Source organism: Chenopodium quinoa, unplaced genomic scaffold, assembly GCF_001683475.1.
Source record: "Chenopodium quinoa cultivar QQ74 unplaced genomic scaffold, ASM168347v1, whole genome shotgun sequence".
NCBI classification, from domain to species: Eukaryota; Viridiplantae; Streptophyta; class Magnoliopsida; order Caryophyllales; family Amaranthaceae; genus Chenopodium; species Chenopodium quinoa.
In genome coordinates, this window is record NW_018742726.1 from 2,517,250 (window position 1) to 2,542,058 (window position 24,809).

Below are 24,809 nucleotides of genomic sequence, written 5' to 3' on the forward strand. Positions count from 1 at the left end.
CTTTGGTGAAATTATCTTGAATCAAAATTTTAAAAAGTTATAATGCTAATTTCACAATACGATATTGTAAGATAATGTCATAATATTTACATTTTACTTTTGTAACGGTAATTTGGTGACCTGATGTAATTCAATGTAAGTAATTCTTTTCTAGTTGTGAGCCAATAAGGGAAGTAACTTTCTTTATAAATTTAAGCAATTGTTCAACTTGATTATCTTTATTTATTTTCAAGCTCGTGAATGATTATCGTGGGTTGAATACCATTAATTGCTTTATTATCTTTACACAACTATTTTTTATTTTTTTTTTCTTTGAAAGGACACAACTATGTTTTTAATTACTACTATTAACTGACAATCATTGTTGACATGTATGTGATTACTTGTATGTTAGCAAAATCCTTACTAGAAACCATTTGTTAATCCCAAAAACATACTACTAAGACACTTTGGACTCCATGAGATAAAGAGTCATTACCTTGTTAGCATTTTCACATGAACAATGTACATTGAACCCTTATCTACTTTCACTTACTCCAGACCATATTCTTCTTGGATGTTTCAATTTAATTGTCTAATTTCCTTTCAAGGAAACTTTTTCCTAATCTTTCTATCTTAAATTGAATCCCACATTTATCCACCCGTCCTTTTCTCTCTATTTTTTCACTTACATACGAGTAAATCATACGTAAATACATCTAAAACAAAGTAAATCGAGACGAAAATAACATTTACCAGTGACAATCACATAAAGTTTTATTATCATCCAATACTCCGTTGTTTGCTTTCACATTCACGCCTTTTCTTTGAAAGCAAAAACTTAAAAAAAAAAAAAACAAAAACTTATAAAAAAAAAAAAAAAGAAAAAAAAGTATAAAAAAAAAAGTTGCTTTATTCGTCAGCAATAAAATCACCTTAACTGGTTCCCACCTACGATTAGTACCGTACTCCACCAAACTCCTCCCCCAAATCAATTCAAGTCCACCCCAAATTCCTCCTTCCTCTTTATTTTCCAACTTGCATTGCATGCTTCACATCTTCTTCTACCATTTTATTAATTTCCATGTTATACCCTTTCTTTTTATTTTTCTTTGAAATACTAGTATAATTTTTTGTCTCATTCACATATCTTTTTCTTATAAATTACAAGTACAACTACATACTCTTCTTACATTCCATTCTCACCTTCCACACAAAACATACACCCATGGAATTCCACAATAACCCCTCTCTCCCTCCACACCCCACCCTAATCGCCATCGGCCCCGGCCCCTCCTCGGGTTCCAACCACGATCATCGATGTTTCCCCGTCGTGATCCGATCAATATCATCCATCTTAACTAGGTTTCATGCAGGCTATTTTAGGATAACATTATCCCTAGGAAGCCAAGCGTTACTATGGAAAAATCTAATTGAACCTACTAGTCATAATACTATTAATCCATTAATACAACATATTTTTCATAGATTTCACCCTATTACATTTGTGTCTTTATGGGCATTTTCTCTTGCTATTCTTGTTCTTCTCTCTTTGATTTATCTCTTTCGTTGTATCTTTCACTTTAACATGGTGAAGGCCGAGTTCCTTCACCATGTTGGTGTAAATTACCTCTTTGCCCCTTGGATTTCTTGGCTCTTACTTCTTCAGTGTTCGCCGTGGGTGGACCAAAAGACCGGCGTTTACTTAAGCCTTTGGTGGACTCTTGTTATTCCGGTGGTTGCTCTTGATCTCAAGATTTATGGCCAATGGTTCACTACCAAAGGAACAAAGTATGAACTAACATATACAACAAATCAACAAAATATATTTAAATTGGAGTGTCTCACTTTTGTGTGTCTAACTTGTGTCATTGTGTCCCACGCACCCATTTTTATTGTTTTTGTCTCGCTTCTATGTAAACTAATTTGAAACAGAGGAAGTAGTTGTCACTCTTATAAATTTACTCATATACAGTATGTTAAAATATAAATTAATAAATAAAAATAAGTGACACATATTGTCATAGCAGTATAGCACACAAGAGTGAAATGGACAAAATATGAGTTCACCTAAAAGTTCTTAAAACTACGTTTCAAAAGTTGAATTTGTAACTTATTTCGTAAATGATTTCATGTATTAATACAGGTACAACTTGACTGCAGTGGCAAACCCAGCGAGTCAAATGAGTGTGATAGGAAACCTAGTAGGGTCCACAGCGGCGGCACAAATGGGGTGGAATGAGACAGCAATGGTACTATTCTCCCTAGGAATGGTACATTACTTAGTGCTCTTTGTGACTCTCTATCAAAGATTGTCCGGGAGCGATAAGCTCCCGGCAATGCTTAGACCGGTGTTCTTCCTATTCTTCGCGGCGCCGGGGGTGGCAAGCTTGGCGTGGGGCTCTATATCTGGAAAGTTCGATACAACTGCGAAGATGCTATTTTTTTCTATCTGTCTTCCTCTTCATGTCTTTGGTAAGAATTTGCGGCCTATGGTTTTCAAAGTAGGGGTCAATTAAATTGACCATTTTCTTTATAACTTTGTTTATTTTTCAAAAATAAAAAAAAAACCCTGGCTTGGCGTTTTTGATTGCGTAGGTTCCAGTCCTTTTCTGCATGGTTTAGAATCTCTAGCTAGATCTTTTTATTATTAGGGTGTATTATTATTAATTTTTTAGTTCGTAGCTAATTAGCTATATACCTAGATACTAACAATAAATAAATAAATAAATAAAAAACGGTCCATGTTTTCTAGAAATAAATTAGTACTCCATCATTTTCAGAAGAAAAATACAAGCTGTAATTTTCAGTCAATTAATTGAATATTATGCGTTTGTGCCACATTTTAATTTAATAAAATTATTATTGTGGTGTTAAAACTTAGTACTTTCAGATTCGTGAACAGAGAAATAATTACGAAGTAATTCATCAGACTAAAATACCTAATTTTATGATACGCGACTCTACTTTATTTCTTTCAACACTCTCCTTCATCTTAAGTTTTGACATAAACTCTTTGTCGTAAGACTCGTGGGAAATGGTCTAAAAGATAGATGTAGTATATACAAAGTATGAAAGTAGTTTAAGTTCTTTTTAACTCAAGTACATAATCTCTAATTGGTTTTTGCTATCAAAATTCAAAAATCATTATAAATGACGATGATTTTATAATTAATACTTTGCTTCTAGATATATATATGGGAGAAATTTTTGGTCGTCCGTTATAGTAAAAGATAGAGAGGAAAGTATACTAGATTATGAGCAAAACACCTAAAAAAAACAGGCTTTTACGAGTAATGGCTGATTACTTTAACTACGTATGTCATTAATTACATTAGTATTTAATTAATTTGCAGCATATAACATAGATTTATGTGATCACTGCAGCAAAATTGGGAAGATGGTACGGTCCTGCTAACCTGACAAGGTTTTGTCGTCAAGTAAAACTCTACTAGTCTTATTTTTTATTCCATACTTTCTCCGTTCCTTTTTAGATGACACAATTTGACTTTTACACTATCCACAAACAACACTTTGACTAGCTTTTGTGATTTGTAGCTACGATACAATATAATCATGTGCGATCTTGTTTGAATCGTCTTAATGTATATTTTATTAATATTCATTTTTTTATAATTTTACAATGTTGATAATGGGAGATATAAATCGTTAAAATTGTGCGTTGGCAAACGTGATAAAAGAAACGTGTCATCTAATTAGGAACGGACGAAGTATTAAACTACAAGTATGTTTTTAAAACGTTTAATTAATTATCCTTATTTCTTCATTATTTATAATTGATTTAATTAATATTTGCTCTAAAACCATGTCTGTCTAGCTCTTAACGGATGGAGTATATGTTGTATCATCACCAACAACAACTATTTGTAAACTTTTGTTGCGGAGATATGTAATCTTCATCATACAACTAATCGCAACTTGCAAGTGTAAAATTTTATCTTTTCGCATAAAAAAAAAAAAAAAAAAAAAAAAAAAAACTCACATATTCTGTGAATTTGAGACTACGAGGGGTTGTAATATAATGTTACAACTAAGTGGAGGATGAACACTTTCATTGAGTAAACAAAATTTTTCATAAAACTTGTTTTGGTTATATAATTATAAATATTCCTTTTAAGACAGATTGATCATCATAAGTAACCATTTGTAGTAGTAGTAGTAGTTCACCGAGTACATTTAAAGATTGATCATCATAAGCTAGTTTTAATTTAGTATTGAAGTTTTTAACTCCTGAAGGAGCATTTTTAAAGTATAAGTATGATTATGTATGTCCATGCTGAAGCCCGAAGGTTTTGTTTAGGTAAATTTAGCTTTAGAATGAAAAAATGTTACCTTTTTTAGGAGTATTTTCTAGAAGGTTATATTTTCCTCATTAGAATGGGCATGCCCGAGGAATATTTATTCCTCACGAGAGGTAATTATGTACTCGAGAAAAAGTTAGGAAAGGGTCGAATTGAGCCTCACATATGGAATCAAAACCTTTACCAATTCCGATCCCTAGTCTTCCTCACTAGATTGTCCCGTCTTATTCTTAGGTAGACTGGTCTAATTCGAGATCGATACAACAAACTATGGCATAAAAGACTTAAAATTACCGATTCAACCTATAGCTAATAAGTTGACCGAATGTTTGAATAGTATTTTACATATATAAATGCATCTTAACATCTCATGACTCTATGTAGAAATAGACAAATAGTACCCTTATAAGTTAGTCCAATTGAGAGTAAAGTCGACTTATCACATTTAAGTACTTATAGAAAAGTGGTTGAACAGCATATTTGACGCATACTTGCCGGTGGAAATTAATGCTAAATTTTCCACAGTTTTTGCCAAAGTACAAACTGTATTACAGTCCAAATCGTCCAGCTAATTGTGCTTGGTTTTTGTGGTTCATACTAATTGGTGTCCCCTTTTCTTCCAAGCCTCATATAATTATAAGGTTTTCTTAAATTCAATGTTTGCTATAAAAAGAAACATAAACTAGCTAGAAAAAAAAAAAAAGATGAGAGGGATTTTAAAGGAGATGAAGTAATTTGTAAAAGGGTTTGAATTGGAGTTACAATCCTAGTACATACGTATAAAACTCAATTAATACTCCGTATCATTTAGTCAAAGTATGTACTCGTATCATAGTATGCATGATTACCATTCAAATATCTAATGAATAAAATCCAAAATCCATTTCGATTTTTCCTTTCAATATGATAAACTTCGTTGATATTACACAAGCATATAGTTAAATTGTGTTTCTAAATTTTCCCATCATTAGAACCACAAACATTGATATCAAATTGGACAAATTCTTAGAAGTGATATCTCTTCCACGGTCACGTGACTTTCAATGTAAATTAAATGACGGAAACAATATTGTGTGTGTGTGGTGGGGGTGGGGGGTTGTGACGGGACAAATGTGGCTATATGATTCTTGTTTTCTAATTATATACAATCAATAATAAACTATAATAATAACACACAAATTTTAAAATAGGTATGCAGGCCATTACTATTCAAGAAAGCGATGAGGAGGTTCAACGTGACTTGGTGGGCATATTCGTTCCCAATCACGGTGTTAGCAATAGCTGCCACAGAGTACGCAGAGGAAGTAAAGGGAAAATTAGCAGATGTATTAATGCTAGTTTTAGCATCATTGTCAATGTTGGTCACTTTCAGTTTGGTCATACTTACACTACTATTCAACTCCAAAATGCTTTTGCCTGATAATGATCCTTTTGTTAGTTCTAGTGCTGTCACTCCTGTGCCTCATCATTTACCTACTATAAATACTCGTACAACTCCTTTGGATATTGGGCGGAATTATTAAAATTGGAAACATTTTTTTGAACTTAATTAATTTTGGTTTCTTATTTGATGATAAATGATCCGGGTCAAATTAGGATTCTCTTATTAATTTTTTTTTTTATAATTTTATTGAAAATATTGTACGAAGTATATTTGTATATTCTATCATACGGAAAAGCATTAAATATATTTCTTCAAGTGGTATTAAATTTGAACTTATGAAAAATTATGAGTTGTTCAACATAATATATTGTTTTTTTTTTTTTTTTCATTAATTTAAGCCTTTAAGGACTCATCTTATAGGTTGTCTCATCTCAACAACAACAAAAAAAAAAAGTCTTATGAAATTAGTCAAATTACCATTTTTTACCATTATTGTCCCGATCTAGATCAAACATACATATAATAATGAAATTCTATACAGAAAAAACACATATATGCGTGCTTTATAATCATGTATTTTTTTTTTTACAAGTTTAAAGGCAAGTAATCTAGGGTGTATTGTATTCAATACATTTTTACTAATGTCGGTAATGAGAATCATTTTCAAGTTCTCATGGAACAAGTTAGGAAAATTTAACCAGCTAAGCTATCCCTGACTCTAAAAAATATCGACACTTAATACGGGGTAACTAAATTATCGTAAATCCTATTCCCGTGATAGGGTGGGGCCGGGGGCCATGCCGTATCTTACCATATAAAAAAAAATAAAAAAAACACTAAATAATCGTAAATAAAGTGTAAAGTGTTAATACCTATACATTATGTACCAAAAAACAAGGTTTAAAAAAAAAAGAAAAAAGTACCAAAAAACAAATTTGGCTAATGAGTCATTACCCAGGAACGAGATGTAGGATATCACCAGCGTTTGTAGACCTGGGTTTGACTCTCGGCAAACGCATTTATTTTTATTTTAGCTACCAAAAAAAAAAAAAAAAAAAAAGAAAGAACGAGATGGAGGGCTATTGCCTTGTTGGGTATATCTGTACATTTTAAATAGCACTGAAATTACTTGTACAGTTGTACTGTATTATGTTTTTGGGTGCTTTTGTTTTTTTATAGCTGTATGACCTGTATTTAGGAATGTTAGTGGGGGAAGTCAAGTAGGAGACCCGCCTAATGAGGCGGGGATGGTTTTCGTTTCCGGTTTGGCGGGTGGTGGGGTGAGGACGGGGATAAAAATCATACCCGTCATGGGTGATGGGGTGGGGGAGGATTTTAGGTTGTACCCATCTCATCCCCGCTCCGCTCCGCTCCGCTTCGTACTAGCCCCATATCCATCTATATATTTAGAAAAAAAAATTGTATACTTTTATACTATTTCGTATTAAAAAAATTATGTAAAATAAAGTAATAAATATAATACATTGTAATATACTTATATTTTTAAAAAAAATTAAAAAAGTGTAATATAAACAATGAAATTTTTTGTTGTAATCTATATTATGTAATGTTGCTGTATTTGGGAGGCGGGGATTAAGCGGGTCTTGGGTGGGGATTAAGTGGGGGTGGATATCCAAGTAGGGGTGGGGCGGGGATGGTTTTAGAATTGGACCCGGTGGGGCGGGGATGGGGATGAGTTTTGGACCCGCCTTGGGGATAGGGATGAGGATAAGAATGTTAGGTAGGGATGGGGATAAGAAAGCCAACATCCGCCCGCCCCGTTGACATCCTTACCTGTATTACATCATTCTTTTCTCCTCGACTTTTATTTATTTATTTTTATTTTTTATTTTTTATTTTTTTTGTATTTCACCCGGTTCACCTTTTGGACTAATCTGAATTCGGGAATCAGTTCTGAATGGTTAAGTTCTAATCCTCTCCCAGTTGTTATTGCAGAAGATCGAACAGTTTATCCTCGAATCATAATCTTATCTACGGGAGTAAGTAACAAGTTCGGGTTCCCAACTTGTCTAATTTAGTGACCCTTTTTATTGGTTAGTGTTGCATACGTTGTTGAATAGATGTTACCATAACACAAGGGAAGATGGATTTGAACTATATATACCAAGACCTTAAGACCTTAATCACTACTCTCACTACTTAAAGTCAAACATATTTGAAAGTGATTAATCGGTTGCCTTTCTCATTGCTTAACCGTGAGTATAAATACACAATTACAAGAGATAAACTAGAAAACTCACTAGCTACAAACTAGGCAAAGATATATACATTTACCAAACTAAATATACACAATATTAATAGAATATGTATGGGATAGCTCCCACTGAGCTATCACCAGGCTCCCGGTCTAACTCATGGGGTGCGCACTCACCGTTGGAAGGACACTCAGAAGGGCTCACCAGCCCGATAGAGTCAGCTCGCAGGCTGACCAAGTAAGACTCTCCACAAAGGAGATCGTACACCTATAAATAAGGGATAAAGTACAACGGAAAAGAGGTTAGACACACAAGTTACTACACTCTCTCTATCTCTCTAAGTACGCTTTCTCTCTAAACGCATTCTAACTTAAGCATCGGAGGGGGATTCCTCGAGCCACCCCCGAGGGCAATCAAGTGTGTTACCTTGCGCAGGTTTCCAGCTAGACCCAGCCTGCCGCAGTCAGAACTCTTGCCCTCAGACCCGGAACAATTTGCGTTAGAAGGAAGGGTCGGATCATCACAACCTTAGGTTCACCAACTAAGCAGGACCAGCTGGTTAACCGCCATGGCTGGAGAGGAAGCAGCGCAAACACCAGTTTCCAAAGTCACTGAAACCAGTCAAACACCACAAAAAACAGCGTCAGTAACCATAGACCCTAATGGATCAACCGAAAAACCCAAATCAAATGTATCCCAGAAAACCAACCCTGCCGGATCAACATCTGGTATGATTAAAGAGGTGGTAAAACCAATAGATCCGGTAGGAGCCAGTTCTTCTTTTAAGTTCAGAATGCCAGTGACAGGTCCGAACAATGAACCCATCATTTAAACGCCAGTAACCCAGAAATCTCAACCTGTCAATATGCCAACCATCCTTCAAAACCTCTTTAAGTGCTGCAAGGAGCAATTGGCGGCGATGACGTCAATACTCACCAATTTTGGCAAAGGGACGAGCTCCACATCAGTAGCTGCTGCTACAGAACCAGTCGCCAAGAAGGCTGCATCTCTAACTCTCACCCTGGAGCAAAAGGAGTTGATCCAGTTAAGGAAGAAGGTGCTAGAACTGGAAGCCTGAAATCTAAACCAGGAGTGGGGAGAAGATGCAGCCACGGATTAAGGCAGCCGGAGGCACGAGCCACTCGCAGCCGGTCACCGATCTTAGAGCGAGGGCCACGCTAGGATAGGGAAAAACGTGCACGGATCCAGGTGATTCCAGATGATTCCCCATTTTGCAGGGAGATTCAGGAGGAGCCGATGGAGAAGATCAAAATGCCTAGCTGTAAGTACAATGGTACAACAACACCTAAGAACCATGTCTCAACCTTCAAAAAGCACATGGTGCTATACACCATAACGAACTCAGTCTGGTGTAAGGCATTTCCACCGACCTTGGAAGGACTGACTACCAAGTGGTACGGAGCCATTCCAAAAGGATCTTTCTATTCTTACAGCAAGATGAATCAGATGTTCATGGAACACTTTTTCACACTAGTAGATCGGACTAAAATGACTACCGAGCTGATGTCATTGGTTCAGGGAAAAGATAAACCTCTGTAGGACTTCATTACCCGTTTCAACAAAGAGGCAACAACCATCCCAAACATGAGCCAGGAGGTAGCCCTGCTGGCAATGTAAAGTGGTCTCTTACCAGGCTCACCATTCAGAGCATACATGAGACGAAAAAGTCTTAAGACACTGGTTGAAGCGCTAGGAAAAGCGCACGAGTTCATAAAGGAAGATAGGACCGACAAAGCTATGTTGAGCAGAAGAGCACACAATGACCCAGTTAAATGGGCTGAAGTCATCCAGGATGAGAACACAGCAAGATGGATCAGCCTAGTAGGGCTGAACAAGGTCGCAGAGATGCAGATAGGTCAGTGGGAATCAGAAGATCTAACCAAAAACGAGGAGCACGAGCCGGGAGGTTCGATCAATATACTCCACTCACCCATTTAAGATCTCACATCTTCAGCGTGAACGAAACTGATGATAAATGGCAGAGGCCGCCTAGAATGGTGAATAGAAACCGCGACCCCAGCAAGTGGTGTGACTTAACAAATCCACCCTCCTTAGCTAGGCGGTGTTTGATGGTCCGCTCAGCTAGTTTTAGGCGTGATCTACAGCTCTCAAAAGTAGGCAATGGTTCTTGATTCTGAATAAAATCCACCGTCCCTGTATAAGCTTCCGGGAGTCCTGCGGTCATCTTAAGAATGAGGCGACTATTGGGAATCGGAGCATCAACATCGGCAAGACGATCAACAAGCGATTTGATGTGATTGCATGCAATAACCATCAATGGACGAGAAATTGTCGAAGTCGAGGTCAGCAAGCTCTTGTTTGAGATGAGAGGCTCGAGAGGCTTTGTTGTCTTGAAACATGGACTCGAGACGAGCCTAAGAAGCCTGAGCGGTATCGTCCTTGAGAAGGATAGCATTGAGAAGGTCCATGGAAATAGTACCGTATATCCATTGTAGGATGACCGCATCTAATCGTTTCCACATGGCAAGATCAGCTGATTTAGAAGCTTTATATGCTGCCTTTTCCTCCTCCGTAGGACAAATAATGTGATTGTGAAGATCGTGAACCCTAACTTGCACTTTGAAAAGTGCAGCCCAAGAGTGGTACATACCATGGTCGGCATCCAACGTGATTGGGATGAGAGACTTCACGTTTGTGATGGCCAAGGCTGGGTGGTACTTGGGTGTTTCAGCCATGGAGATGAATATGCAGCGGAATAAGAGAAGAAAGAAGAGGAGGGCCGATTGTCAGGGAGAAAAAGAAACCAAGGATTGAAACTCTAATCTGATACCATGAAAGTGATTAATCGGTTGCCTTTCTTATTGCTTAACCGTGAATATAAATACACAATTACAAGAGATAAACTAGGAAACTCACTAGCTACAAACTAGGCAAAGATATATACATTTACCAAACTAAATATATACAATATTAGAATATATTAGCATATATTCTAACAATATTACATGCACACGTCGACGGAAACAACGACACTAGTAATGAATTGAATACTACATATTCAAAATAAATTTATAGACTTTATTTTTCTTATTTGATTTTTTCAGATTAATAAATTTTAGATAAGATAATTCTAGGGATCATTATAAATTTATAATCGTATAAGATAATCTTAAGTTGTTTTTTTTTTATTTTTTTTTTATGTTAAAAAATTCAAATAAGATAAGTCTAGGGTATGATTGAATTTTTTTTCATAAATTCAAGGTTAAATTTGACACGGAGTATGAGAAGATGAGTACATTTTTTTTGGTGTTCCACCCGATTCACCCTTTGGGCTAATTCAGGTTCGGAGATCAAAGTGAGGAAAACTCTATATGTAATTTCAATTGAATTTTCGAAATTTTGGTTTAGATTTCGATGAAAGATCTAAATCAACATTTTTAGTGACTAGCAAATATTCATCATGCTCATGTAACTTAAATAATTTTTTTGATAAGTAGAAATGAGCAAATCGAGCATCTAATAAGATCTAACTATATATTGTCATCTTAAAGTAATAACAAGTTCCTATTATTTCTTTAATAAAAAGAATAAGATATTGTCAAACACAAATTCTTATATGTGACACTATGTGGCCATGTCATAATGAGGGTTGCTTTGTTAGTGTTATAGAAGGTTACTCGGTCAATGTTACAAGGTACTTCGTCAATGTTATTGGGGTTACTCGGCCATGTTACAAGGGTTACTATCAGTGTCATAGGGCCGGGTTACTCGTTCAATGTCACAGGGGTTACTTTGTTAGTGTTATAGGGGTTACTTGTCAGTATTACAGGATTACTTTGTTCTTTTACAACCTGTCACAAGGTGTGGCGAGCCTCATACAATTCAGACGGGGCTGATTATTATATTTAATTAGTACACGAATATCACATTATCTATACATTTCACTCAAATTAAAGATCTAAATCAATTCCCATCTTATAGGAAGGCTCGAGAAGAAACCTCACAATCGTATGCATAGATCTCATAGTGCATCAAAAACACAACTACCAGTCTACCACTACCAAAAAAATAAAATAAAAATACTTACTACACATCTTCAACAGATCGTACAAGGCCGCAGTACAAATCAAACTCCATAACTTGATTAAAATACTAAACTATTTTAACAGAAGACAATCTTAATTAGACGTGTATTATATATAGTTAGTTGTATACTATCTTACCAACCTTTTAAGTACATATTATATCATTGATTAATGAGTAATGTACTAATGTTAATTAACAATGGTATTAGAGAATTAAATTATACGTGAAAAATCTAAATTTGTTGGCCTACATTATCAAATTGAATTGTGCATAACAATATAACATGTAACATACAATAACTCACCATTTGGACTAATAAGATTAAAGGGTTTTTTTAATTAGCTAGGGTATATAGCACAAAATTTGTTGAATTTCGAAGTTGCTTTGTGTCTTAGTTAGGTGCCTCAAATTTTCTTGTGTCGGTAAGATTTTTGTTGGGACCAAATTTAAATCATTCGTAGGGTTTGTACTTTGTACCACAAGCTAGCTATTCAGTTGGATGCAATTTGGTTGTTCCTTCGTCATCATCAAATTAATTAATTTTTGTATCCCATGATCCACGAATATGCGTAATGAAGCTATTACAAGGAAGTAAATGAAGTGGTGTCCACAAATGATGTTATGGGTTGTTACTTTTTGTAAAATTATACTAAGGCGGATTAATTGATTGATTTGAGTTGTGGACTTATGGGTTTGGTTTGTACGAAAAATAAATGTTTAGAATTGGAATATATATATGAGAAAATAAAAGTAAAAATGATGAAAGATATACAAGGTTCAATCGACATGAAAGATTTACAGAGGAACAAAATAGAGTAAAATAGAGGAGACATGCCACTCCTCCTCATACAAACTCAATCTCTCTCTCAAAATGAGTAGAGTTACATATTGGCCTGAATAATTTATGCGATTCTAATTATTGTACACTAAAGTGTTTCTTTTATTTGTGCAGTGTTATTATAAGGAAACCCTAATTGTATATCCTACAAAGAATAATGTTCGTTGTATCCATTGTGAACCAACCATGAAAATAGGAAACAACGTAGGGATTAAAAAAAAAACATAAATCGGATTGAAAACGGGAAATATTAAGGTGACTCCCTAATGTTCATCGAAAGACAGATGGGCAAAAACTTGTAGCTTTGGACATTTCTTCGTACTTTCGTAGTACAGGCATAACTTTTTCAATACTTATAAAATATGAGCCTGTGATCATCATTCTTTAAAGAGCTAATGAAATAAATTTTAACCTTTAATTTGAATCACCTCGTAACCATATTATTTAGATTGAGAGATAGTTGAGTGCAAGTCACACCCATGCATTCGTCATTCTTCCATGATTCCAAGACAAAATTAATAAAATTGTAATATATTTGAGTTTAAAATATCAACCATAATATATACGTAAAACAATAAGTTGAATAAGACTAGTTAGTGGTCATTTTTATGGCTACAATAAGTCGATAGACCCCATCATTGAAGAAAGTTATAAAACACAACTATGTAAAAGAGGATATGAAGTGTGTTCGATTAATCGAATTGCACTTCATTAAAAGGAAGTAATTTGATTCAATTGTTATATATGTACGTGTATGTTATATATATGTACATTTAGGTTATATAAGTATATATTTAAATCTCTTTTAAGATATATGATGTATGATTTATTATCTATTAATCAATCTTATTAAATAAAAATAAAAATTCATGAAGTCATCCAACCATTTGAGACTTGAGTCCTGAGACGTAGTGACTAGTGAGCACCGTGAGAAGAAGCCACTCTTCTCCACGTACCTCTAAAGAATGACATTAAATAATCAACCATAACTAAGTTGTATAGGCTATATTTCGCATTATAAACAAATTTTATTCTAGTTCTGTCAAGGAAGAACCGCAAACTTAAACATTATTTGTTGGTGATAGAGTATAAAACATATTTTTGAGCCTTAATTATCAGCTTAAGTTTTTGGTTGAGTTGACCCTTTAATATGGTATCAGAGCCAGATCCACAAATAGCTTGAATAATGAGTACACTGGCCCAAATTGAATGGGTCCATGTGAGGGGGAGTGAAAAAAATGCGCTCTAGCACATGAAATATCACATGAGACGAAATTTGAGGGACCTTACATGTGAGGGGGAGTGTTAAAGTATATACTTCCCAAGTAACACATGTAAATATCCCACATCGAGAAAATAAGAGAGCCTTAAACACTCTATAAGGTTAAAGGACTACTCCTCCTATTGCCATATAATTTTAGGATGAAATTTCCATGATCTTTTAAAGTGGATTCTTTCTCTTGATAACGAATACGGTTCAAGCCTGTATTTAACAATTGAATACCGAGTATAAATCTAATTTGAGTAGTAGGAGGACTATTCAACATTTGTTTCGAATCTGACACGTTGTCAACTTGTCATTCCTAATTGGAGTTGCGTCTACATATAGAAAAAGTAAATGGTTAATTATTTGGGTAAAGGCATAAAGGCTCACAAGGACCACCCTACAAACCAAGACTACAAAGTATTGGGTATGCTATGCATACTAACTACAGACAACCTACCTATGTCCTCAACACCATACTCCTCTAGGCACCATCATGGACTAATAATGTGTACGAGTATTAAGTTTCTTCGAGTGATTCTAAGATTTCTAACATATGACTGGCAACTATACACGAAGTATACATAATTTAGTTAGGAGTGTTACTTGAGTGCATGCATTATTTTCAAATATTTATTAAAGCATAATCTTTTTTACTATTGTACCCTTTATTGAAGTTCCTAGATTCGTCACTGGCCCCATTAAATACATAATACATGTACACAAATGACAAATCATCGAAAACTTTCAAGGTGCTTTGTAAAAAGTGGATAGTATACTATTTACTATTTAAGTTATATTTGAATATTGAAATGCACAGGTCTACTAATGCGTTTAATCCTCTATTATCTCTTCGATAATATAATGAATTGAACTTTAATATTGATACTTTTGTCAATAGCAATTTGAATTAATATAGACAAATCTCAATGTTTATCCAAATTTAAATGTTTGGGTCATTAAAAAATCTTGTTACAATTATTTTATACGAGTACTAGTTTATTAATTACACCAAATGCAAACAAAACATAGGACAATTAAGTCATGATTTCCCAGCTGTTCTGCAATCTGCATGCCAATTTGGCAGATTTAAGTAGAGAATTTACTTTAAATTTTTCTTTGGCATGAAATTGACATTTAAGGCAACGAGGATCGTCAAGCTTAATAATTAATACTGTTAAATAACATCAAACAAATAATCCAATAAATTTGGAGAATATATTAATCTGATTTGTGATAGAGTATAAAACATATTCCTGAGCCTTAACCATCAACTTAAGTTTTTGGTTGAATTAGTCCTCTAACATGGTACCGAAGTCAGCGTGACACAAACGTCACGGGTTCAAATCGCTGCGTATGCGAAAGGCCCATGCTGCATCCACATTTCAAGCCCAAAGGTCTCTCATGTAAAGAGATGTGATAATGTAAATTAATTAAATAGTGTAAAAAAAAATCTGTAAAATGTCATAATCATATTATGCCTTATGTGTTTTGTCTATACTCGGATCCTAGAATGCATGCTGCATGGGTTAGTAAACCAAACCATTTAACATGTTGAGCTAACGAAAGATTGTGTCTTAGATTTATGTAAGACTTAAATATATAGTCTTAACTATATATTAACTATGTGGTTTGGTATTATGAAATTGTACAATACTCAGCTCGATCAGTTGACTCAAGTCGTTGTTTGGTTGAACTAGGACGATGTTAAATTTTACATACAACATCTCGATCGATCAGCTAGAATATGTCAATCTAAGAAGTTCCAAACCTATGCATTATGCATACATTAGATTTGAGAATAATGAGATTATTGTGTAAATAATGAATTAAAAAATGAGTGAAATATCCCAAACATATTATTTTAATTATCTTACGTATGATTATGATCTAGTTGCTTGACTTAATGTAGATTAAGTTACATCCAGTGAAGTGAATAAGTGAGTAGCTTTCAATCTTTCAAGCATGCACGAATTAATTTTATTTGTGAAGAAAAATTGATTAGACAAATCATGGAAATCAAAAAAGTCAACAACAAATAACCTACGTTGAATCAACTTGTTTATCTTTAATTATTTTTTACATTTTTTTTTATTAGAGAATCAATTTGTTTAATTGATGAAACTAACTACTCAACAATATTTAATCAGAAGAAAAGTCAAAATAAGTGCCGCGGCGAATTGAGCAAGAATATCACAACATATAATTATTTTATAGTTTCATGTTGGATTTTTTTGGGGTGTAAAGTATAATTTTTTTAATCACGAAAAGTTGATGACTATACAAATTTTGTATGAAAATAATGAAACGGTTTTATGATGTTAATCATATTGTGTGCATGGTATGCCTTATTTCATAATTTCAATTTGAGTTTATATATTTGTATGATTTGTAACATCGCATAATAAATTAAGAAGATATTTTGAAATAATTATCTCACTCCAATAGACAATAATTGTTGAAATCTAGTAACACTACTAGAAAAAGAGTTTTTAACTACGAATTATTTCGTCGTTAAAAGCCCAAAAAACTGTCGTTAATACTTATAACAACCAAAATAAGTTCGTCATTTGTTTGATGTAATAGGCTCCCTCGTTATTGGTTTTAACGACGATGTTCATCGTTAAATAATTACGACCATGTATCATTCCGTCGTTAACCATTAACAATAAATAAAGGGTTCATCGTTAGTTGATATTCTATTAACGATGACCTATATTAGGCAATGACGACCAAATAATCCCTTGTAAAATGCATATCCAACGACAAAAAAAAAATAAAAAAAAATAATGATTTTTAACGACCAATTATTTCGTTGGTAACAAGATCTAATTTTAACAAGAACCTGTAATAGTACCAACATTTTTCAAGACAATTATAAAGTTTATAATATTCAATAAAATTACAAAAAAAGAAATAACAAATAATTAATTAATCAAAAATCATAATTATAAAATATTTTGAATTAATAACTAAAATTCATAGTCCGGTGAAACCTAATAATTATAAGATTACATCCAATCTACAATTAACATTGCATTATCCATAGGACTAAGCCTGATCATTACAAGAACAAAAGGATTTGAATCAGATTTTTGAACAACTAGCAAGGGTAAACCAAATTGGCTTTATTATCTTACTATCAGATGGAATCAAAAATTTTATAAATATTACAAGAACAAAAGGATTTGAACCAGATTTTTGAACGTTGCGGATATTATAAATCCACCAGTTTCCTCTTCTGTGCTTCAAAGACTTCTCCTGCTCAATACTTTTGTGGGAGCATTCTTTTACTTTGTTGTACCAATGCACACTCCATTGTCATTCCAAAGTTTAAACCTTCCTTGCATTGTAAACATTTAGAAAAAATTTGTTAGATACTAGTCCAAATAGTTACTGTGAAAAAACAGCATTACAAAAAAGTTCTTTTATAGTGTATAAACTATTGAAAATTCACAGAAATTAAAACAATGAAGTCCCATCAGATAAAGATAAGTATATATGATACATATGCTTTCTATGAAGTCCCTTATTCTCACCATTTTTCTGACACCTATTTGATTTCATCAGGTATTTTTCCAACAATTTAGAAGCGAAATAACATTATTAGATCTGTTGATATCATGAATAGCAACTCTCAAACTCGTTTATACCTAGATCTGTCTAAGGTTGAGTCTCTTGATAGAATTAATTATAAGAGATGGTCACAAAGAATGTTGATTGGTTTTGAACAAGTAGAAGTTGATTATGTTTTATTTAAGGATGCCCCAAAACCTATTGTTCAAACCAATGCTATGATTGAAATTCCTAGTACTCCTATTGCTGGGAATAAAGAATCTGACCCTAGCCAGAGCACCACTACTGTTATTGTTAATGAACCTGAAATCAAGAAATTTGATCGTGATAATAAGTTTGTTAGGGGTCATCTTCTGAACCACATGAAAAATAACATATTTGATTTGCATGTTAATATGAAATCTGCTAAGGAGATGTGGGTGTCTTTAGAAAAGAAATATGGTGTTGATGATGCCGGGAAAAAGAAGTGTGTGACTGGAAATTGGTTGAACTTTAAGTTGGTCGATTCGAAACCTATCATGGATCAAGTCCATGTGTATGAAAATTATGTTGCTGAAATTCTTGCTCAAGGTATGAAGATGTGTGAGATCCTGCAGGCTAATGTTTTGATTGAGAAATTACCTGATTCCTGGTCTGATTACCAAAATCATCTTAAGCATAAGAAAGGAGATTTAACCCTCGAAGAATTGGTGAGTCGCATGAAAATTGAAGAGGCTAATCGGCTTAAAGACTCAAACTCCAAGACGAAAAATGAGCTAGTTGTGAAAGCTAATCTAGTAGAACTTAATTCTGACAATGAAAGGAATTCTGGTGACAATCGTGCTCCAAGGGGAAATCTAAAAAATATTAGGATAACCTTAAGCCTAAAGGCAAGATTGATAAGGCCAATGCTAGATGCTGGAACTGTGACAAAGTGGGACACTTCGCTGTGAACTGCAAGGTGAAGGGCAAGAATGATCAGAAAGCCAAGAATGGGAAGAAAGGTAAATTCAAAAATTAGGCTCATGTAGCTGAGGATGAGGATGATGATGTGATTGCTGCGATAGTCTCTGAGGTCAACTTGGTAGAGAATAACACTGAATGGATTGTTGACACAGGAGCTTCCAAACACTTTTGTGCCAACAAAGATTTGTTTGCTAGTATGGAGGAAGCCAAGGAAGGTGAACAAGTCTATATGGGGAACTCTCACTACTAGAAAACAGATTATTTCTGACGAAATTAATCTGTCAGAAACACCCCGTTTTCGACATAAATTCCGTCGAAAAACCCGTTTCCGACGGAAATTCCGTAGGAAGCGGTTGTCGAAAGAGGTTTTGTAGGAAAAACCACCTTTTCCGATAGAAATTCCGTCGGAACAAGTTTTCCGACGGAAATTTTTTGTCGGAAGACATTTTCTGGCCCGGAAAAGTCCGTCGGGAATTTTCGACGGATATTTGTAATACCCCGTATTTTTTCAAAGGTATTTTCTAAATTAAAGAGTATTTTAGTCTCGTATTTTGACGTATTTTTCTAAATTAATTATTTTTCTAAAGAGTATTTTAGTTTTGGAGCCAAAATGATATTTAAATTTTGGCGCCTAAATCATTTGTCTTATAATTTTACAAAACTAATTAAAATGGATAATCCAATAAATGAAACTATTTTATACCTATGTTATAAATAGTATTTTTGATTTCTCAAAAATTAAATAGATAAACCGAAATTATATTAATTCGGTTAAAATAAATTAATTAAATTAATTTCCTTAAACTAATTAAATTGTATTTTCGGATTTCATATAAAAAAAAATCTTAATTGTTTTAATACCTTTCCAAATTAATTATTTTTAGGAAATATACCTATAAATTAATTAATAAAATTAATTTCCTTAACTAATGATATTTTCGGATTTTTCATAGTGAAAATCTAATTTTATTTATTTTCATAAAATAAACTAAATAAATGTTATTTTCGGATTTTTACAAAATAAAAATATGATTTTATTTAATATCCTTCTAAGTAAATTATTTTCATGAAATAAATTAATTTTCTAAACTAATTAAATGTTATTTTCGGATTTTTCATAATAAAAATCTGATTTTTATTTAATATCTTGCTAAACTAATTATTTTTATGAAATAAAATAATTTCTTAAACTAATAAAATGGTATTTTGATTTTACATAATAAAAATCTGATTTAATAGGCCATTTTTTCGGCCACCCCAATAATTTAGTAAGAAATTGATTTTTATTCTTCCAAATATTATAAACTTTATTGAATCATGAATTTTAGACAAATAACTTATTTTACAAAATCCCTAAACTAACATAAGAGGACCGAAAATATTGAACAATATTTAGCTCAATATTTTCGGCCACTCATGAATTTTCTAAAGGATTTTTAATTTATTTTATTAAAAATAAAATCCTTTAAATTTCCTTATTTCTATTCTTAAATCTAAAAATTATTTGATCTTATTCTATACTTGCACTCCAAGCTCAAAACCTACCAAATTAAATTTCATGATCAAATAAAACAAATATCCTTCCATACATTTAAAACCCTAGTTTCTATTCTTCAAAACTTCCTTAAATCATAAACCCTAAATTGTCATAAACCCATCACCTAAACACCTATAAATACCCCCCTCATACCTCTCATATTCTTCACACTAAAAACTCGATTCCCTTCTTTTCTTTAACTCTTCTTTTCCCTCAAACTTTTCCTATTTTTCTTTTCCTCTTTTCTATAAGAAAATTTGCCCGTATATCTTTGGAGCCAATTTTTGGGCACTTCTGGTCAGTTTTTGGATTTTTCTATTTCACAAAATATTATTCCTCTCGAAAAATCCTTGAGTTTAGGCTCAATAATCACCCAATTCGGAGTTATATCAAAGGAGTTATGACCTCTGCAAGTTCTGCCTATCCTTTGCAACGCAAATTCAATTTCCTTTAATCTTATTCCTTTATTTTCTTCATGGTTAGTTTTCTAAAATATAATTACTTATTTCACAGTTTCAATTTTATATTAAAGTATTATTTTTAAAAGAGTTTTATAGTCCATGCACATTAGATTTGGGTTTATGTCTAAAGATGTTGTGATAACCGTATGGTTATGTTAATTGCAAGGTGTATTCGTGATTGAACTTTGAAAGTGCGAAGTGTTGATTGATATTCGGAATAAAGGTACGTTATGTGGTTTGATACCTTCGAAAGTTGATTATGGAACTACATTTTTTTTTATGATCGTATGAAATTATAATTTATTCCGTATAAAATTTTAATTGTGAAACTATAATTTATGTTCCGTATAAAACTATGATTTATTATGAGTCTATAAATTATTATGTTCCGTACCAAATCATATTTTATTACATTCCGTATGAAATCATGCTTTATGTTTCGTATGAATTTATGATATTATGTTCCGTACTAAATTATGAAATCATGACGGATTGAATTAAATGATTTGGATTTAAATAAAAAAGGACCTTAAATTGTGATTGGAAAATTATTGGAAATGATTTGCATGTTTGTTGTTATGTAAGTGTGATGGATTTTTAAAGACGAGTTTTTAAACAAATCAATCGATATGTTGAATCCCACTTAGGGAATGGTTTAGAGAAGACTATGGACTTTGCATGACCTAGTTTTTCCTCAAGTTTGGCCTTTGATTATAAAGTAAACCACTTGGGGGTGTGCACACTTAGTGAGGAAATGGTTTTGGAACGTAATCGATTGAGTTTTAAACTTGTCTTGAAAGCATTGAATTGGAAAAGCTCTTACATGAGTATGGCATTGGAATTCTTTGAATTAAACTTAAATGATTTAAATTATGTTTTACTTATTTTACACATAATCTACTTAGCATAATTTGCTAATACGTGCTTTTGTTTTGGCTTTGCCCTGTTTACCATTTATGGTAAGCAGGTGAATGTTTCAGGTGGAAGTTGATTGATGCATACGGGAGTCCACGGGAATTTCACCTAGCTTAGGAAAAGTTGGAGTCGTTTTGTGTCACAAATTATGAACAAGTCTTATTTAAAGTTTATTAATAAGAATAAAGAATTTCCGCTGCAAAAGTATTTTAAAGTATAAGCCTTGCGTTATCACGCGGCGGTTATACGCCCCAATCTATCTCTACGATATTTATACGTATTTTCTACATATTCCGTAGAGGGAGATTTGGGGGTGTTACAATATTTTTCCGCCGGAAAAGTCCGACGGAAATTCCGTCGGAAAATCCTATTAAAAAAAATAATAAAATAAAAACTGCACCGCCGCCGCCCACACCACCAACCACTAGCCCACCCAACCAGACCCCACTGCACACAGATCCCAACCACACCACCACCGACACCAATCCCACCAGCCCCTATCCCACCTTCACACACCACCACCGACACCACCAAAAATTAACCAATCTTCACACACCACCACTGACACCACCAAAAATTAACCCCAACTTCACAAACCACCACTGACACCAACCACACCAGCCCCTATCCCACCTTCACACACCACCTCCGACACCACCACACAAAAAATTAACCCCAAAAAAAACGAAACTTAGCAAAAAAAAAAAAAACGCAAAAAATCGAAAATTAACCCCAAAAAAACAAAAATTAGCCCAAAAATACGAAAATTAACACAACAAAATCGAAAAATACCACACAAAAAAATCAAAACCATTAGATCTACATATTTAATTAGAATTTCATAAAAAAAATAAAAAAAACGATAATTAAACAACAAAAATTAAAGGAAATATATAAATATACAATTATCTAATAATTAACATTATTACAATTACATATAAAATTAACTAGATCTACAATCTAACCTAAATTAAAACTAGATCTACAAAACAAAAACCTTGAGAATGGGTGGCTCGCAACGGTGGTTGTCAGCGCCGTTGTTGTTGGTGTTGACGTTGTAGCGTCGATGTTGTTGTTGACGGAGAGAGAAGGAAGGACGGACAGAGAGAAGAGAAAGAAGACAAGAGAAAGAGGAGGGAGAAGGAGAAGAAGATCGAGAAAGAGGAGGAGGAGGAGTGAAGGAGAGATCGAGAAGAAGAGGAAAGGAGAGGAGAGAGAAAGGGGAGGAGAAAGGGGAAAGAAGAGGCGAAAATGAAGTGAGGGGGGGTTGGCTATTTTAGGGTTTGGTATTTTTTTAAAAAAAAAATTAGATTCCGATGGAAATTCTGTCGGAATATTCCGACGGATATAAATTCCGTCGAAAATTTAGTGTTTCGACTGAAAAATCCGTCAGAAATTTTTGACGGAATTTTTGAATTCCTCGGAAATATCCGATGGAAAATAAATCCGTCGGAAATTCCGATTATTCCGACAGAATTACGTGTCCGTCGGAATTCGACTTGATTCTTATAGTGTCTAGCAGCTCTGAAGTGCTAGGGAGAGGAAAGGTGACGCTCAAGTTGACTTCGGGAAAGACTTTGGCCCTGCACAATGTACTGTATGTTCCTTCTCTTCGTAGGAACCTTATTTATGGTGCTTTGCTTAACAAAGTAGGAGTTAAGTTAGTCTTTGATGCTGATAAACTTGTATTAACCTGCAATGGAGGAGAATATGTTGGCAAAGGGTACCTTAGTGGGGGTCTTTTTGTTCTTGAAATTGTAACTGAATCTTCAATTAATAAGAGTTCTTCTGCTTATATTGTTGAGTCCTTTGATTTATGGCATGCTAGATTGGGTCATGTTGGTGCTACCAAACTGAAACGTATGAAGCGTTTAAATTTGCTCCTAAATATGTCATTAGATGGACTAGAAAAATGTGAATTTTGTGCACAGTCTAAGTTTGTGAAGAAACCTTACAAGTCTGTCACAAAAAGGGAAACAGCATTGCTAGAGCTAAATCACACTTATTTAGCTGACTTTAAGAACTTGGAGAGTAGAGGTGGCAAACGATACTATGTTACTTTTGTTTATGCTTACTCTATATACTGCAGGGTTTATCTTTTGAGGTTAAAGGATGAAGCTGAGTCCAAGTTTCTTGTGCATAAGGCAGAAGTTGAAAATCAGTTGGGTCAAAAAATTAAAAGGGTTCGATCTGACAGAGGAGGAGAGTACGGCTCAACTTTCCTTAAGGGCGTGTGTGAAGTTGAGGGCGTTATTCATGAGATCTCAGCTCCGTACACACCACAACAGAATGGGATCGCATAGAGGAAAAGTAGGACTCTAAAGGAGACGATAAATGCAAGCTCTTGAGTTCCGGGTTGCCAGACAACATGTGGGGGAGGGGGGTTGTACTGTCAGCAAATTTTGTTCAGAACAAAGTTACTCACAAGAAGTTAGACAAGACTCCATACGAGCTATGGAAAGGTTATGCCCCGAATCTGAGTTACTTGAAAGTGTGGGGGTGTCTGGCAAAGGTGGGATATCCTTCCTTCAAACGGTCGACTGTTGGTTCACGAACGTTTGATACAGTGTTTATTGGATATGCTAAGAACAGTGCCTGCCTACAGGTTTATGAGTCTGGGTGACAATGTCATTAGCGAGTCCCGTGATGTAGAGTTCTTCGAACAAGTGTTCCCTTTGAAGAAAATTGATGTTACTAACAATGTTTCTTCAATTCCTTTGTCTACATAGCAGGTTGAAACTTATCCCAGGACTGAGGAGTTAACTTAGCCTAGGAGAAGTAAACGGAAGAGAACAGAAGCAACTTTTGGCCCTGATTTCCTTACAGTGTTCCTAACTAAGATGGAAGGTGAGGATGGTTTGGATAAGGTCATGGTTTGCCTTCAGGTTGTAGATGAAGATCCCAAAACGTTCGAAGAAGCAATGAGCTCGGTTCACAGGCAACACCTGCATGAGTACGAAGAGTAACGCTCTTCTAGGGAGAATTGCTTATTAGTTCCCAAGAGTAGCCAAATTTGCAGAATTGCTTAAGCTCTAAAGTCAAGGTATGTGTTTCCAAGTTCCCTTGCTCGCTCCTAGGAGTTAAAATCTTAAGATACTCACTAGGAAAATGTTTAAAACCTTGTGCACTAAATGTGTTAGTTAAAATCTTCGGATACTAGCATTTAAGTACTAAGACTTTTATTCACTGTTCAGATTTCATGTTATTTGATTCGTATGGATTAGTGGGGATTGTTGAAATCTTGTAATGCATCCGAATGATTTGGTTTGTGATCCTTTGTGCTTTAGCCATGCTCAATCTTGTT

The 24,809-nt window shown here is 34.1% G+C and overlaps 1 protein-coding gene and 1 pseudogene across 1 annotated transcript; both read left to right on the top strand.

Moving 5' to 3' along the window:
• Positions 1 to 102: 102 nt before the first annotated feature.
• LOC110723314 lies at positions 103 to 6,718 on the top strand (annotated as a pseudogene).
• Positions 6,719 to 17,694: 10,976 nt separating this feature from the next.
• LOC110723361 lies at positions 17,695 to 18,842 on the top strand. The gene is made up of 2 exons (XM_021902712.1): positions 17,695 to 18,552; positions 18,648 to 18,842. The coding sequence occupies exons 1-2, from the start codon at positions 17,695 to 17,697 to the stop codon at positions 18,840 to 18,842; spliced, it is 1,053 nt and encodes a 350-aa protein (XP_021758404.1).
• Positions 18,843 to 24,809: the final 5,967 nt, after the last annotated feature.